Raw genomic sequence first — 15,713 nt, forward strand, 5'->3', positions numbered from 1 at the left:
TACAATATTAATGTCAGTCCCTTTAATCCCACCCTTGTTTTACAAGAGAGAGGGGAAGGGAGAGAGAGAGAGAGAGAGAGAGAGAGAGAGAGTGTGTGTGTGTGTGTGTGTGTGTGTGTGTGTGTGAGCAAGTGAAGGGGAGGGGAGGAAAATTGATAGCAATGATGAATGGGAAGCCGGAAAGATAAGGTGGGATAAGGGGCTCTGAAATGTCAGGGTGTCTGCTGTCCCGGGAACCTTTGAAGCACCCTCCATGACGAATTACATTAACTGCAGCCTTAGAAAATTCCTACAGACAAAGATGGATAGAAAAATCAAAGGTCTTTGGAAAGCGGGCCACAGCTTTGTGCTCAAGCCTGCAGTAAGTTTTGCTTTGTGTGACGTGAGGATGGGGTGGGGGGCGGCACTAGGCGGTGGGATGGACTGGAGAGGCACTTCTACCTGCACACACCTCAGCTAGGGGGTGAGGGTGGGAGTGGGTGCTGAGCGAGAATGCAAATCGGCCTGTCGGAGTGGCCAATCAGAAGTCAGGTGAGGGAATTTGGGTCCCCACCCCAACTGGGTGTGTCAGCACGTGTGTGGTGTTCTGGGACCTTTGTCCCGCAAAGTCACTCCGGGCGGGCACCCCGTGCTCCCTTTTTCTTGTCAGGTCTGCTTGACTTTTTTCTCCTCCACACCCACCTCGCGAGTCGCGTCTCCTCCTCATCCCGCCACAAATTCCCTCCCGCGCCTCTCGGGGTAAGAGGTCGCGGCCCGCGCGTGCGGAGCGAGGCACACGCCAGGTTGCTGGGACTGCGGCACCAGCCCCTGGCAGTTCCGCGCGGGTGCAGGCGGCGAGCCACGGCTCCGACACCACGGCGCTCCTGCCCGCGCGGGGCAGTCCTCCGCCTGTCCTGAGGCAGCCCTGCCAGCCTTGCGCCGGCCGGCTCGCTCCTGACTGTGGGTCTATCCTGTGGGGCTCCGGAAACTCTCGCAGCGTCCAGAACACAGAAAATAGACTCATCACCTAATTCGCCAGGGAGCCAAAGCGCTGCGGGGCCGCGGCGCTGCCTGCCCCCGCTCCTCCCCCCCCCCCTCGCCCCCCCCTTCAACCCCCCCTTGCCCCCCCCCCCCGCCCGGGCTCGGGCAGCCTCTCGGAGTCACACAGCACCCCCCTCCCACCCCCGGCAGACAAAGGGCCCGGGCAAACTCGCCGCCCGGCCTCCTTGCGCTCCGGGGAGGCGGCGGCGCCCGCGGTGGATCGCGCAAGGAGGCGCGCGCGGGGCAAGGAGCCGCGGCCGCGGGAGCGCGGTCCCGGAAAGAGCCGCGAGATGCGCCTTACTCACATCTGCTGCTGCTGCCTCCTTTACCAGCTGGGGGTCTTGTCGAATGGGATCGTTTCAGGTAAGTTCTCCCGAGACTTTGGGCTTGCTTTCCAACTTCCCCGGCGGAAACCGAGAACGCACGGGCGGGCAGGGCTGGTGCAGCCGGTGCGCGGCGAGCAGGGCTCAGTGGGTAGCAATAAAAACCGTGCGGGTGCAGATGAGAGGGTCACGCTCGCGAGCGAAGTGCACTTCTCTCGACCTCATTTTAAACATCCTGGCGTGGTCAGCCTTCCTCTAATGAGAGGAGAAATCTTTGCAAAGGTACGATTACAGCACCTAGAGGAAAATGGGGAAGTACAGAAATTGATAGCGACGCTTTGCTCTGACATACACTTAAGAAAATAATTTATCTGTGTTGGAGTCTTTGCACTGGGTTACCTTCCACAACCAAGTGCTGTCACCAAACTTTGCTGCCCCACTCCGTCACCCCTCCCCCCGTATAATCGTACTTTTATTTTGAAAATGCCGGGGTTTGTAATCTGATCGCAAGGCTTCAGGGGTTGCAAGAGTTTCAGGGGCTAGACGGGTGGTCTCCAGCGCATTAACACGAGAGCCTTGTGTCTGAACCGAGTGTGAGCCTGGGAATGCTTGTGCTACTGGAACCGCGGCACTTTAAGCCCCGCACTTCTCTGTCTGCCCCGCCCGCAGGGCTGCAGTTCACCCCCGACCGCGAGGAGTGGGAAGTCGTGTTTCCTGCACTCTGGCGCCGGGAGCCGGTGGATGCGGCGGGCGGCAGCGGGGGCAGCGCGGACCCGGGCTGGGTGCGCGGCGCTGGGGGCGGCGGAGGCGCCCGAACTCAGGCGGCCGGCAGCTCCCGCGAGGTGCGCTCGGTGGCCCCGGCGCCGCCGGGAGAGCCCGCCGAGGGCCAGTCCGCACCCCGGCCCCGACCTCGGCCGCCGTCGCCGCCAGCGGGCGAGGAGGACGAGGAGTTCGAATCGCAGGAGCTGCCGCGGGGATCCGGTGGGGCTGCCGCCCTGTCCCCGGGCGCCCCGGCCTCGTGGCAGCCGCCGCCCCCACAGCCACCCCCGTCTCCTCCCCCGGCCCAGGAAGCCGAGTCGGACGGTGACGAGGTACTGCTGCGGATCCCGGCCTTCTCCCGGGACCTGTACCTGCTGCTCCGGAGAGATGGCCGCTTCCTGGCGCCGCGCTTCGCGGTGGAGCAGCGGCCGAGTCCGGGCCCCGTCCCGACGCTGGCAGCAGCGGCCCGGCGCCCTCCGGCGCCGCCCGACGCCTCCTGCTTCTACACCGGGGCGGTGCTGCAGCACCCTGGCTCGCTGGCCTCTTTCAGCACCTGTGGAGGTGGCCTGGTAAGCGCTCTTCCTTCCCCAGCTTTCCACTTTCCCGCCACTCCTCCCTCTCCCCTTAGAGACCGGGCTGGTTTGCATGCACCCTGAACTTCATTCACCGTAGTCTGCACCACGCAGTAGTGCCTTCCATTTACCTCCCGCTGAACATCTCCAAGGGCATTCAGTGAATCGGAAGGCTAATGGGATGCATTAACAGCCTTCTCCTATATGGTTACACGTTTCTTCCGGACACGGCATCAAACTGCCTCGGGGTAACTCTTCCTGCTGGTTTTGCTGCTTTGTGTTTTCCAAAATAAGCCCACCACGTGGCTTCTTTTAGGAGTTTGGAAGACAACCAATTTGCTCACTGCGGAATCTTCTCCATGTTTGCCCCCTCCCACCCCACCACCAGTTCCGCATTTATTATCTCATTTTTTTTTTCATGTCCTTCAAAATTGTCAGAACACTGTAATCCTCTAGGGAGTTACATTCTGACAGCTGTCTACAATTTAAACACATGCACAGCCACACTGGACACCTGTTCAGTGTTCTGTGAGGGACAGGAGTTGAGAAGTAACTGAAAGGTTCGGAGCTGCGGAGTCATCCATGACCTTAGAACCCAGTCAGTATGCAAAGGGTCATGCATGATTCTATGGGTTAACTCTCCGTTTGTGAGGTTTGCATTTCATTTGGCAGTAGTTGGCTGTCCTGTTGTCCACTCCACAGAAGAAAGTAGTAGGGTTGGGAGCCTTGCTTAGAGGTCTGTTGGAACTGCAAAGTAAAACTCATTTGCTGTATCTGAACAGTAGAGATCGTCATTGGATTTTCCCTCCTCCGTCTTGACCCACGTTTTGGGAAAATTGTTACCTCCTGTAAGTTGGCCTTTACTTTGTGGTGAAGTATACATAACATGAAACTTACCATCTTAACCGCTGGTAGATGTACAGTTCACAGGCATTAAGTACATCCACCTTATTATGGGGGCGTCACCATTGTGGCCTTTATTTACTGGTTTAAGGCAAAACCCACAAGATATTGAAAACACTAATGTGATTTGTGGCTTCATTCTGCCATTTCTAGTGAGCCATTGATGAAGTCCACAAGGACTTGTCTGAAAGCAACCTGCTCATTGGTAGAAAAACCCAATAGTAATGGAGAGCAGAAAATATCAGTGCAATCAAAACCACCCAAAGCCATGAAGTGGAAAAAGATGGTTAAAAATCCAGACAAAATGAAACTGGAAATTTTTACCTATGCCCTCCTAAGGTCTTATAGTCAAATGATGTAAATTGCTGGACAGGGCTATATTTTACCAGATGCTCATAATGATGAATATTCAAATATGGACATTTGTAGCCATGAGTGAAAAAAGTTGGCATGGAAAAATTACATGAAAAGCTTTTAAAAATGTTTTTTGTGGAACTGATGTTTGAACACTTCACTGGGGGAAACATTTTGTGGGGATTTCATTGTCCACTAGTTTTTGGCTAGAGATTAAATAATTACTTATAGAAAGTTCCTGGTGTGGTAGAAGCAATAGGGGATAAAGCATTTCACTGTGTTGAAATGTGGGCTTTTGGTCAGATTTTCCAAATGAGCTATGCCTTCTCTCCATACTTAAGGGAGCAAAGTTAAAATTATGAGTAGGTTTTTCATAGACTGAACAGGAGTTTGACATACCTCCCTGTTTATCATGTTGGACTTTTGCTCACTTTTCCTATTAGCCACATATGTATATGTTCTGAACTGGGAAGTCTTTGTTATTGAGGAAATCTGACGTTGCCAGCAATACAGTATAGCAGTCAGACTTTTGAGTAAAAAGTTAGGCAGATAGCCAAGAAGAGTGCGTTTGTTACTCCAGACTCTACCATGCCAGCCCTTTTTCCCTTATGAGGGTGAATTAGGAAAGAGAGCATAATTTGTTATCTGAGCTCTGACATTGGCTTGTACTCTGACAATTGACAAGTCTTACCTCTCTGGGCTTCAGTGTTCATTAGTAAAATTAGAGGATTGAATGGTTTAATTAAAAACTGGAGGATAGAATTACAATTCTATTAGATGTTAAATGTTTCCTACATCCTGCATTGGGGACTTACAGATTAGGAGAAAGACATTATACACAAGTGGTTATGACACAGGTATCCTTGGGACAGTGACATGATGAATCAAATCTTATGCCTGAGGTAAAATCCAGTTTGGGGAGTCAGGGAAGGCTTCCCAAAGCAGACAGAATTTAAGAGTTTTGAAGCATCAGGAGGCATTACCCAAGTAGTATGGGGCTGAAGAGTGTTTTGGGTAGAGGAGTGATGTTGAAGATTTAAAAGTGCACACTTACCAAAGGAATGAAAATAAGAATCTCCTATGATTAAGGCCAGAAGGTGCAATAAGGGGAAATGATCCTAAAATGTCTGGTGAGATCAGACCTCAAAAGCCTTGTCTGCTGGAATACAGGTTCTTTCTAACTATTGATTATCAAACGGCTATGTACTTGCTCTTTTGTATTTCCAGAATTCTCTGATCCTGTAATTCTAATGTGGGGAGTCATGGTGACTTTCTATAGGGGTGAATTATTTATAAATGCAACGGCTTTTCTTTTGCAACAGTTTTTTTTTTTCAGTACGTAAAAGCTTTCTGATTATTAGTTGCTTAGAAAAGAGCTGATAACTAAGTCTACCTTCCCCCATCTCCTCTCAGCAGCTAGTTTTGCCTTCTGGTGCCTGAACTCAATGCCTTTTGGATTACTACCTATTTGAAAAGATCCCAAACTCTCTATCAAAGGAAATAGATCATCAGCTATCCAGGATTGCAAAGTGGTAAACGTTTATAAGGTTGGCCAGTTCATTCTCCAGATATGAGTCTAACTTGTGCTGTGAAATGAAAAGTGCTAGAATAGATATTTTGGGTACATGGCTAGGTGATGCCTCTTCAAAGTATTTAATCTTTCTGGATCTCGTTTTTCCTATTTACAAAATGCGCAAATTCTATTTGTCTAGCAACTGATATGTGAAGTATTCTTACTATTTCTGTTTGAAGTGTTCTTACTATTTCTCTTTCCCCTTATTAGTCTCTAATATTGAACAATAATCTTATTTCAGCCATATTAGACCAATTAGGTCCATAAATATCATAATACTAAGCAATTAAAGATTTATTGAGCGAGTCTTCTTTTTTTTTTTAATTTTTTTTCAATGTTTATTTATTTTTGGGACAGAGAGAGACAGAGCATGAACGGGGGAGGGGCAGAGAGAGAGGCAGACACAGAATCGGAAACAGGCTCCAGGCTCTGAGCCATCAGCCCAGAGCCCGACTCGGGGCTCAAACTCACGGACCGCGCGATCGTGACCTGGCTGAAGTCGGACGCTTAACCGAATGCGCCACCCAGGCGCCCCTACAAGTCTTCTGAGCAAAGTATTGTGCAGATACAGAGAATACAAAAAGAAGATGAAGCAGCCTTGATATGTTTCAAGGAGCTCCCAGCCTGGCTGGTCAGTGACAAATGGCAACAGGGGAATACAATAGTTTGAGATAGGTACAAATGTAGGTATGCCCCAAGTACTTTGGTGGTGCTGTGTTATTCCTTTCTTTCCATGTCCACAGCATTTGCAAGATACCTGGTTTTGAGTTAGGCACCCAGTAAAAACCACTGAATAAAATGCAGCATGTGTAATACTTTATTTTGTTTTAAATTACAATCTCTAAAAATTAAAATACAAAAAAGCAACAAATTAATTTAAAAAAATTTTTTTAATGTTTATTTATTTTTGAGAGAGAGAGAGAGAGCATGAGTAGGGGAGGGGCAGAGAGAGAGGAGGAGACACAGAATCCAGAGCAGGCTCCAGGCTCTGAGCTGTCAGCACAGAGCCTGACGCAGGGCTCAAACTCACGAACTGCAAGATCATGACCTGAGCCAAAGTCAGACACTCAACGGACTGAGCCACCCAGGCATCCCCAAATTAATTTTTATGAAAGAGTGCAACAATGATGTTGGCTCAAAATTAACACATTGTGGTTTGTTTGTTTGTTTGTTTTTAAAGCACACCTAAGGAGGTGTGCTAAACTAAACTAGATCGGTACACAATTGCCTATGGTTCCCTTTAAATGGACTATGGAAATGATTATCACTAATATTGGGATTATTCTTCCAGGATTATAAAGAGTGACTACTAAAACTGTATGCACTTAATTTTTAAGTTTTATACAGTAATTGTTTTGATTAGGTCTTTATACAGAATCTGCTGCCCTGTATAAATTCAATTTTTTTTGGCAGTTTATGCCTTTTTTTTTTAATCCCACACTATCTGATGCCACAGCAAGTTATGAACAGAAATATTTTAGGGTATCCATTTCGGCCAAGACACTTTATTGGGTACCAGTACTAAGGCAGGAGGAGAGAGTGTAAGGGGAGGGTCCGGGGAATGTTCATGCAGGAGGGAAACTGGGAAGACGAAATGGAATTGACATCCAAATGAAAAAAGTAAAGATTGCAGATTGACCTCACACATCTATCTTCTTTGTTCAAGCCAAATCTTAGGAATGACAGAAATGATCTTCTAAATAAATCTAAAGCATTATTATAAAAAAATGCCATTAGACGTGCTGACTATCTCTTGGAAGACTGACAACAGTGTGGACTGGATTAATGGAACACACAGAGACATTAGGAAACATCTGTGAATGGTGGGGGTTCTAACAGAACTGCGGGAACACGGAGCAGAAGTGGCACTGGATTTTTTTCATGTCTGGTTATGACAATCCATGGAAGCCAAATGTGTGTGCCTACACAAGGTCAGAGAGGGTAAAGGCAGAGCCTTCCTGGGCATGTTGGTGACACCAGAGGACACAGGGTCTCCTCCTCCATAGATGATCTGTTGGCACCCTGCATCCAGCAGAACGTCTCACCTCTTTTGCCAAATAACTGGAGGAGTCACAACAGATAGGACAGCAGGGAAACCAAAAACATACGAGCTGACACCCATGAATCTAAGAAAATGAACCATATAAAGGAGAGTCCTCAAACTCTGGCAAGTTAATACATGAGGCAACAAAATTAATAAGTGGGGCGCCTGGGTGGCCCAGTTGATTAAGCGTCCGATGTCGGCTCAGGTCATAATATTGTGGGTTGTGAGTTCGAGCCCCACGTCAGTCTCTATGCCGACAGCGGAATCTGTACTCTGCTTGGAATTCTGTGTCTCCCTCTGTCTCTGCCCCTCCCCCGCTCACACACTGTCTCTCTCTCTCTCTCTCTCTCTCTCTCTCTCAAAAATAAACATTAAAAAAACTTAAAAAAAAAGAATAGATAAGATACTTTAATGGAAGTATAAGAATGGATATATATTCATGGAAAAAGTAAATTTAAAACATACAGCAACAGCTGCTATCCAGAATAAATGACTAGATACAATGGATCTAAAAATAAGTGGTTATTAGAATTAAAAACTCCATCTGTGAATTGACAAGTAAATTTCTAACCTAGAAAATCAAGCCCAGAAATTATCCCAGAACATAATATAAATGTTCAATCAAATGGGTCCACAATATGAAAGAAAAGTTGTGAGCCATGAATCATAGATCTAGATGCTTCAAATTTAATAGCAGTTAACTTTTAAAAATAAGTGAAAGGGTGGGATTTTTTTTGTGTGTGAATGTACTATAATTTTTTTCACCAATGTTCTGTTGTTTCCAATTTTTCATTTTTATAAGTAAGTCCATGTTTATCATTGGATAAACTTTGCACACATATCTGATTCTTTACTTCTACGCATTTAAAGGATAGAATTTTTTAAATGAATGCAAAGTACCCTAAACATTTTATTCTAAGTTAAATCACACACACACACACACACACACACACACACACACACATATGTGTGTGTGTATATATATATATATAATATATACATATATATATATATTTATATTTATCAGCCAAGCTTTGGATGTGAGGCCAGATACTTTGAATGTAGGTCAGATAACTGGTATTCCAGGTGAGCCTTACTCAGCATGCATACAAACCAATTCCCAATATAGGTTTCTATATTTGGAAGAAAAACTGAAGACAAATCCAACTGACTTCTAAATGTTTCAGATCTTTTACAATTGTTTCATCCCAAATAAAATTAGAGCAGTTTTCTTTTAGCGACTTACCTTTCTCAAGTTTTTCCAAAATTTTCATGGAAGCAAAGACGACTTTACACTCCTATTTCACTGCTAAATATTTAGTGTTCCATTAGATTACATGATTACAAAATGTTGTACCTATGTGAGTTCAAACAGATGCAGCTGATTCTTGGTAAACATCCAGGCTGATTGGTGGAAATAATTGCATGCAGCAAGACAAGGGAGGAATCTACTAGCTTTGCACATTCTGCATGTGGCATGCCTCAGTGATCATATTTTCTAGATGGCGTGTGGAGTGTTATTTAATTCAATGATTCGAGTTGATTTGCTGATGTAACCAATAATGGTTAGGTAGAGGTTAGCAGAGTTTGTTTGTTTTTTTTTCTTTTGTATCATAATCTCATTTCCAGGGATACAGGAAGACATGCACCTTCAGATAGAAGGATGCATCACCAAGCTCAGAGAAGCATAAGTACAGACCCATACCTAGACACATTGAATATTAGAAAGTCAAAGAGAAAATTCTACAAGCTTAATAAAGGAATGATGATCTATAATGGAATGAATGTCACATGGACGCCAGGGGCTCATGAGTGTTTCAGTGTTCTGAGGAAATGTGATTTTGAATCCTGTACTCAGCCAAACTACCATTCAACTTTTTTTCAAGTTCTTATTTAAATTCCAGGTAGTTAACATCCAGTGTATCATTACTTTCAGGTGTAGAATTTAGTGATTCATCACTTATATACAACACCCAGTGCTCATCCCAATTGCCTCCTTAATTCCCATCACCTATTTTACCCATCCCCAACCCCCCCCCCCCACCTTCCCTCTGGTAACCATGTTTGTTCTCAATAGTTAAGAGCCAAACTACCATTCAAACCTAAAGGCAAAATGTAATCATTTTCAAAATTATAATGATTCAAACTTTACCAAACAGAATCCCCAAAAAGATATGCAATGAAGTCTTCTTCCAACACCTTTTCTCCATTTTTTACTATATTCCTTCCTAGATGTAGGTAGGGTTATTAGTTTCCACTGTAGGATCTAGAAGCAGTTGATGCATAAGCAAATAAATATGTATATATCAATTTATAGCTTTTAAGTCTACATTATTGATACACATATACATGTGTGCACAGAGAGATTCCTCTTTCTTTTTTGGGTAGTTTCATTTTGTGTGATTGCAAGTACATTCCATAATGTATTTAGTCAGTTTGGTGTTGATGAACATTTGATTGATTCTAATGTTTTCCTATTATGAACAGTGCTAAATAAATAAGACTCTGTAGAAATGCCATTTTGCCTATGTAATGTAACTCTTTGTCAAAGGGCATGGATATTGGTAATTTGGGGTGATGTTGCCTGATCGTACCCCACAGAGGTGGTATTACTTTATATTCTCAGGCCAGCAGAATATAAGAGTATATATTTCCCCTGTGCTTTTGCTGGTATGGGTGTTACTAAAGATATTAATATTGGTGAAATCTAATAGGAATATTATCTGAATATAGATTTAATCTATAGTTTTTGTGTATTTTTGGTGAGGCTGCGCATGTTTTCATATTTTTATTCTTTTCCTATAAATGTACTGTTCATATCTTGTACTAACTTTTTAAAAGTTTAATTGATTTATTTTGAGAGAGAGAGAGAACATGAGTGGGAAAGGGGCAGAGAATCCCAAGCAGGCTCCGCACTGTGAGCGCAGAGCTGGACGTGGGGCTTGAACTCACAAACCAGGAGATCATGATCTGAGACAAAACCAAGAGTTGGATACTTAACTGACTGAGCTACTCAGGCATCCCTTCTATTCATTTTTCTGTTAGAGTTTTAGTCTTTTTCATTTCTAATTCCAGAGTTTTTTTTATATTAGTGTTTTGAAAAGATAAATGTTAATAACAAAATAATACATGCTGAGTATAGAAAGTTTAGAAAATATACAAAATATATTATCTGTTAACTTACCATCCATAAATAGTCACTTTTTAGTGTATATGCAAAAGAGGAAACATAAGTATCAAGTAAACATTCACAATTATTTTCAAATTTATTGGTAAGCTAGTAAAAGCGAATTTCCTCAAACATCATTTCTGGTTCATTAGATTGGCACAAATTATGCAAACTAATAATATCCAGGGCCGATGCTTGGGGAACACCTTATCTTATGCATTGTAGGAGAGCTAATTGTGAGAGCCTTTTGCATTGTATGTACTTACATTTTAAATGTGCTTACACTTCTTTTCAGGAATATTCATATGTGTGCAGAAGATTTACATATAAGCCTACTCATTGCAGTGTTGTTTTTAAGAGCAGAACATTATAAGTATTCATTGTTAGTGGGCTAGTTACATCTATATATTGTGCTGAATGCCCAGAGACCATAAAGAGAAAAGAAATAATTCCTTTCTTCAATGTATTCACAGTCTTAAAGGAGCTGTTTCTCTGCCTCAACTTCTTGACTTCCCTGGGTCCATTACAATTCTCTGATTTAGGAAGTGTTCAGTGTCTTTATTAACTTGAAGAACACATCTCTTTAAGGCATTCTGTATGGTCTCTGGTTCACAATTCAGAACGGTGTGGATGATGATGGTTCTGCCAGTGGTGATGCATGAGAGAAGTTTCCGTGTGTAGAGTGTGCAGATGCTCCATTCTTATTTAAGGAAACGATACGGTGAATTCCGATAAAAAAATTCTAATAAGAATCATCACACTGATGCATTGACATTGTACATTAAAGGTCAATAAATTCTTTAATCCTGTATTAATGTATGTCTTAATATCTGGAGAGAAGTCAGGCATGGACCAATTTTATGAGAAGAAATTTTGCTTAATAATATTTGCTTCTTAAATATTAATATTATGTATTTATTTGAAATTTATTAGCTGACCTATGATATACTTTTTTAAATTCAGGAAGTTCTTTACGGGAGCCTTTAGCTATTTTTATGCAACCCTAAATCAGCACATTTTTATTGAGCTCATGCACAATTCAATTGAGTGTTGCTGCTTACTTGCAATTACATTTTTACCCTGGATGGTTTTATGGGTTTCTGTTTACCAAGTAAAGAATAATGAGAGGAGTTCCAAGTTCCTGATTGACAGGAAGTACCTTTAAGTTAGGAAAGTGATCTTGACCTATTTTGAGGCAGTGGGACAAACCAGTAGTCCCTCTTGGATTATGATTTGGGGGGTTTCCTGAAAGGAAATTTTGAGATTCCCTTAGCTAAGCGAGGACCATAACTTGCTTCAGAGTGCATTTAGGGTGCAGCCATGGCGAGCACATCATCTTGTCTCCATCTCATCTTTATTCTCGTGCCAAGCCCTAGACTGAGAGAAGTGAGAAAATGGGAACTAAGCCATTTTAATGCTACCCAGATATTTGTGCAAAATTATTGCATGACGGTGTTGAGATGGCCCTCGGGGGTTAGAGAGTTTTGTACTTGACTTTTCCAACAAGAGAAACTCCATTTCATTTCATAATTAATGTGCACATATCTGTAATAAATTATTAACTGTTTAGGCTTTCATTCAGAGGAGCAGGGAGGGAATGGAGCTGATGAGCCCAGGCCAGTTTTGGCATTATTTAACATCTTCTACTTTCCTGTTGCTTTCCAGTAAAAAAAAAAAAAACCCAAAAAACCTCAGCATTTGTTTTTTCTTCACAAGCACATAAAGATGTTTTGCCCCAGGATTTCTTTCTTTCTTTCTTTCTTTCTTTCTTTCTTTCTTTCTTTCTTTCTTTCTTTCTTCCTTCTTTCCCCTTACTTCTGCCTGGCTTTGTTTAAAATACATGACTACTAATAAATAACTAAACTAAACTAAAATATAATAGAATAAAATACATAACCACTTACTGCAGTGAGCCTACGTCATTGGCTCTTTGCTCACCCTTCTCGGTGCTCTCTTTCTTAAAGCCTGGTGTGCAGACAGCTTTATCAAAATCATGGTAGTGGGAGTGAGACTGAGGGAGTTGGGAATTCTCCATTTATATCAGAATCCCATACTGGGCCTCAAACTCAAGAAATGCATTTTAAAAGAATCCAAGGTAATTCTTGTGCAAACTAGTATTTGAGGGCAGCCATTCGAATTTTAAGTGCTTTGAAAACTCCAGCACTCAGGATCTTTAATGACTAGATTTACATCCACCAAACTTTACACCCTAGGTGTCTTGAATGAATTTTAATACTCTTTGGTAGCTCTTATAGTGAACTTGGATACCTTCTGTCCTTCCCTTTAATATCCTCCTAGGAACCCACTCAGATGCCATTGAGCTGGAAAGGATTTTATGGATTTCAAATCGTTATTAAACAAGCTATAAATGTGAACTAGTTGGGAGGGGGTATAATGGGACCTTTATGCCAGGATGAATGTTTTCCTACTCTTTAGGTGAAAAAGTATACAGAACCTGAAACCTGTTTCCCATTCCAGAATTTGGAAGTCAACAAAGGCTAAATTACTATAAACTGTCATCAACAGTTTTCTGGGTAATCTAGCAGGACACTTACCCCACATGTTTTACAATACTTATTGTAATGAAATAAAGTTTATCAGCAACGAAGGAAGAAACATTCCTTCATACTGAAAGGGGCCTCCCTTGGCAGCAAGTTTATATGTGGATACGTGAAGGCTGAGGCTCATTGTAGAGGAATATTAGAAAATCATTGAGAAAATTATAAACTTTTTGTGAGGTTACCTACCCTAGAATCGCAGTGTAGTGTGGTCAGGTTAAGAGGACCTTGGAGATGTGTAAGGATCAAAGGGTAAGCTATCTCAAATGGCAGAAATAAAATGACAAGTCTTATCTACTTGTTCACATTCTATGAACTGGGATGTCAAGAGTACTGTAAAACTCATTAGAATTTGCAGTCAAAACACATTAACCTGCTAAGAGGAATGGCCAGGCAGATAATTGTGTCAACTAATCCGATAGGTGCAAATGGTGTATTTTCCTTATTACTTGGCTTGGAATGTATATAAGTAACATGTGATAGCTACATTTTCATGATAAAAGTATTATATTATCAGCAAATATTTTAGTGTGCCCAGTTCATAGACAGGCAGGTCAGTTATTGAGCGAGGAACTTACCTATATAATTAGCATAGGGTCTTTGTGTTGTTTGCTGACTCTGGTTGTATGCTTGCAGATACAATAAATAGCGTTTCAATATTTTATAATAAGAAAATAGAAAGTTTGAGCCATTTATTATGGAACTAACAGTTATGCATAAATATAACTAACAAAGTATAATGTCTGAGTGATTCACTGTGGAGATAATCTGTTAATAAATTGAATTTAGTGTCCTGTTTTGTCTACTAATGTAGATACTTCCTGTGTCTCTGTAGATCTCCATCCAATTAGAATTTTGTCAGTTCAAAATATGTGGTTCTAATTAGTAATGTTTTAAAAAGTATTGAATTGGTATCTTTCTTTAAAATTTATTTACTTTGAGAGAGAGCACATGCATGCACGCGCAAGTCGAGGAGAGACAGAGAGGGAGAGAGAGAATCCCAAGCAGGCTCCATGCTGTCAGTGCAAATTGTGATGAGTGGATCCATCCCACAAATCTGTGAGATTGTCACCTGAGCCAAAATTAAGAGCAGGGCACTTAACCGACTGAGCTACCCAGGCACCTACAATCAGGGTCTAGGTTGGAAGTTCCTATGGAAGAATTTTTCTAAGTAGAATCTAATTGTTTGTCATTAGTGAGATAGATTCATGAATGTGCCAAGCTGATTTTTCTAGGGTAAATCCTTATTTGTAATGTAACATAAAGGACATTGTGAATGTTTTTTTTCTCCTATTTTTTTTCTGGTATGACTTATAGACCCTAAAATTCATTCAAATGTACAATGCAGTGACTTCAAGTACATTCACAGAATTGTGCAGCCATCACTGCTCTCCAGTTTTAGAACATTTCTATCACCCCTTTCACTCCTACACATTTGTGGTCACTCTGTTTCTACCCCCAGTCTCAGGCAACCACTAATCTAATTTCTGTTTCAATGCATTGCCTTTACATTTCATATACATGAAAACATAAAATTCAGTCTCGTGTCTAACTTATTAAACTTTGTGTAATGTTTGTGAAGCTTATCTGTGTGGTCTCATGAATCAGTAGTTCATTTTTTTTTCTTGCTGAATAATAAGCCATTGTTGATATAACACCGCATTTTGTTTATCCGTTCATAAGTTGTGGACATTTGGATTGTTTCCACTCTTTCACTATTATGAATAATAGTTAATATGAACAGTCATTGTGTAGATATATATATATATATATATACACATATATATGTGTGTGTGTGTGTGTGTGTGTGTGTGCGCATATATATATATTCATTCCCAAAGATAGACATCTAGGAGTGGAATTGCTAGGTCATATGGTAAATTTACATTTAATATTTTTGGAACTGGGCAAATTCTTTTATTAAGTATTGCATCACTTTGCATTCCCTTCAGCAACGTATTAGGATTCCAGTTTCTCCACATCCTTAACAACACTTATTATTGTCTGTTTATGATTATAACTAATCATGTGGCTCCACAGTGGGATCTTTTTGTGGTTTTGATTTGCATTTATCTGGTGCCAATGTTGAGTATCTTTTCATGTGCTGTCCCGTAGCCATTCATAAATCATCTTTGGTGAAATGTTTACTCTGATCTTTTGAGTATTTTAAATTAGATTTTAAAAAAATCTTTCTAGTATTTGGTTTTAAGAGTTCTTTATATACTTGGGTATAAATCTTTTGTCAGACATATGATTTGCTAATGTTTTCTTCCAGTCTGTGTGTTTCTGATCAGTTTTTTAATGGTGTCTTCTAAAGCTAATCTTTATACATTTTGAAAAAAAAATCCAGTATCATTTTTTTCTTCATCAAATGTACTTTGGCTTTGATAACTTCTAATAACTCTGTGTCTAACTCAAAGTTGCCTATTCTTTCTCCC

At 41.8% G+C, this 15,713-nt stretch overlaps 1 protein-coding gene across 1 annotated transcript in view; it reads left to right on the forward strand.

Moving 5' to 3' along the window:
* The first annotated feature begins 1,267 nt into the window (after window positions 1–1,267).
* The window catches only part of ADAMTS19 (ADAM metallopeptidase with thrombospondin type 1 motif 19), a 245,646-nt gene continuing 231,200 nt past the window's right edge, over window positions 1,268–15,713 (forward strand). Inside the window, exons 1-2 of the mRNA XM_047868192.1 lie at window positions 1,268–1,383; window positions 2,013–2,671. Of these exons, the coding sequence (XP_047724148.1) occupies window positions 1,311–1,383; window positions 2,013–2,671 (732 nt within the window). The 5' untranslated portion in view covers window positions 1,268–1,310. The remainder of the gene's footprint in view (window positions 1,384–2,012; window positions 2,672–15,713) is intronic.

This window comes from Prionailurus viverrinus, chromosome A1 (genome assembly GCF_022837055.1).
Source record: "Prionailurus viverrinus isolate Anna chromosome A1, UM_Priviv_1.0, whole genome shotgun sequence".
In the NCBI taxonomy this organism is placed as follows: domain Eukaryota; kingdom Metazoa; phylum Chordata; class Mammalia; order Carnivora; family Felidae; genus Prionailurus; species Prionailurus viverrinus.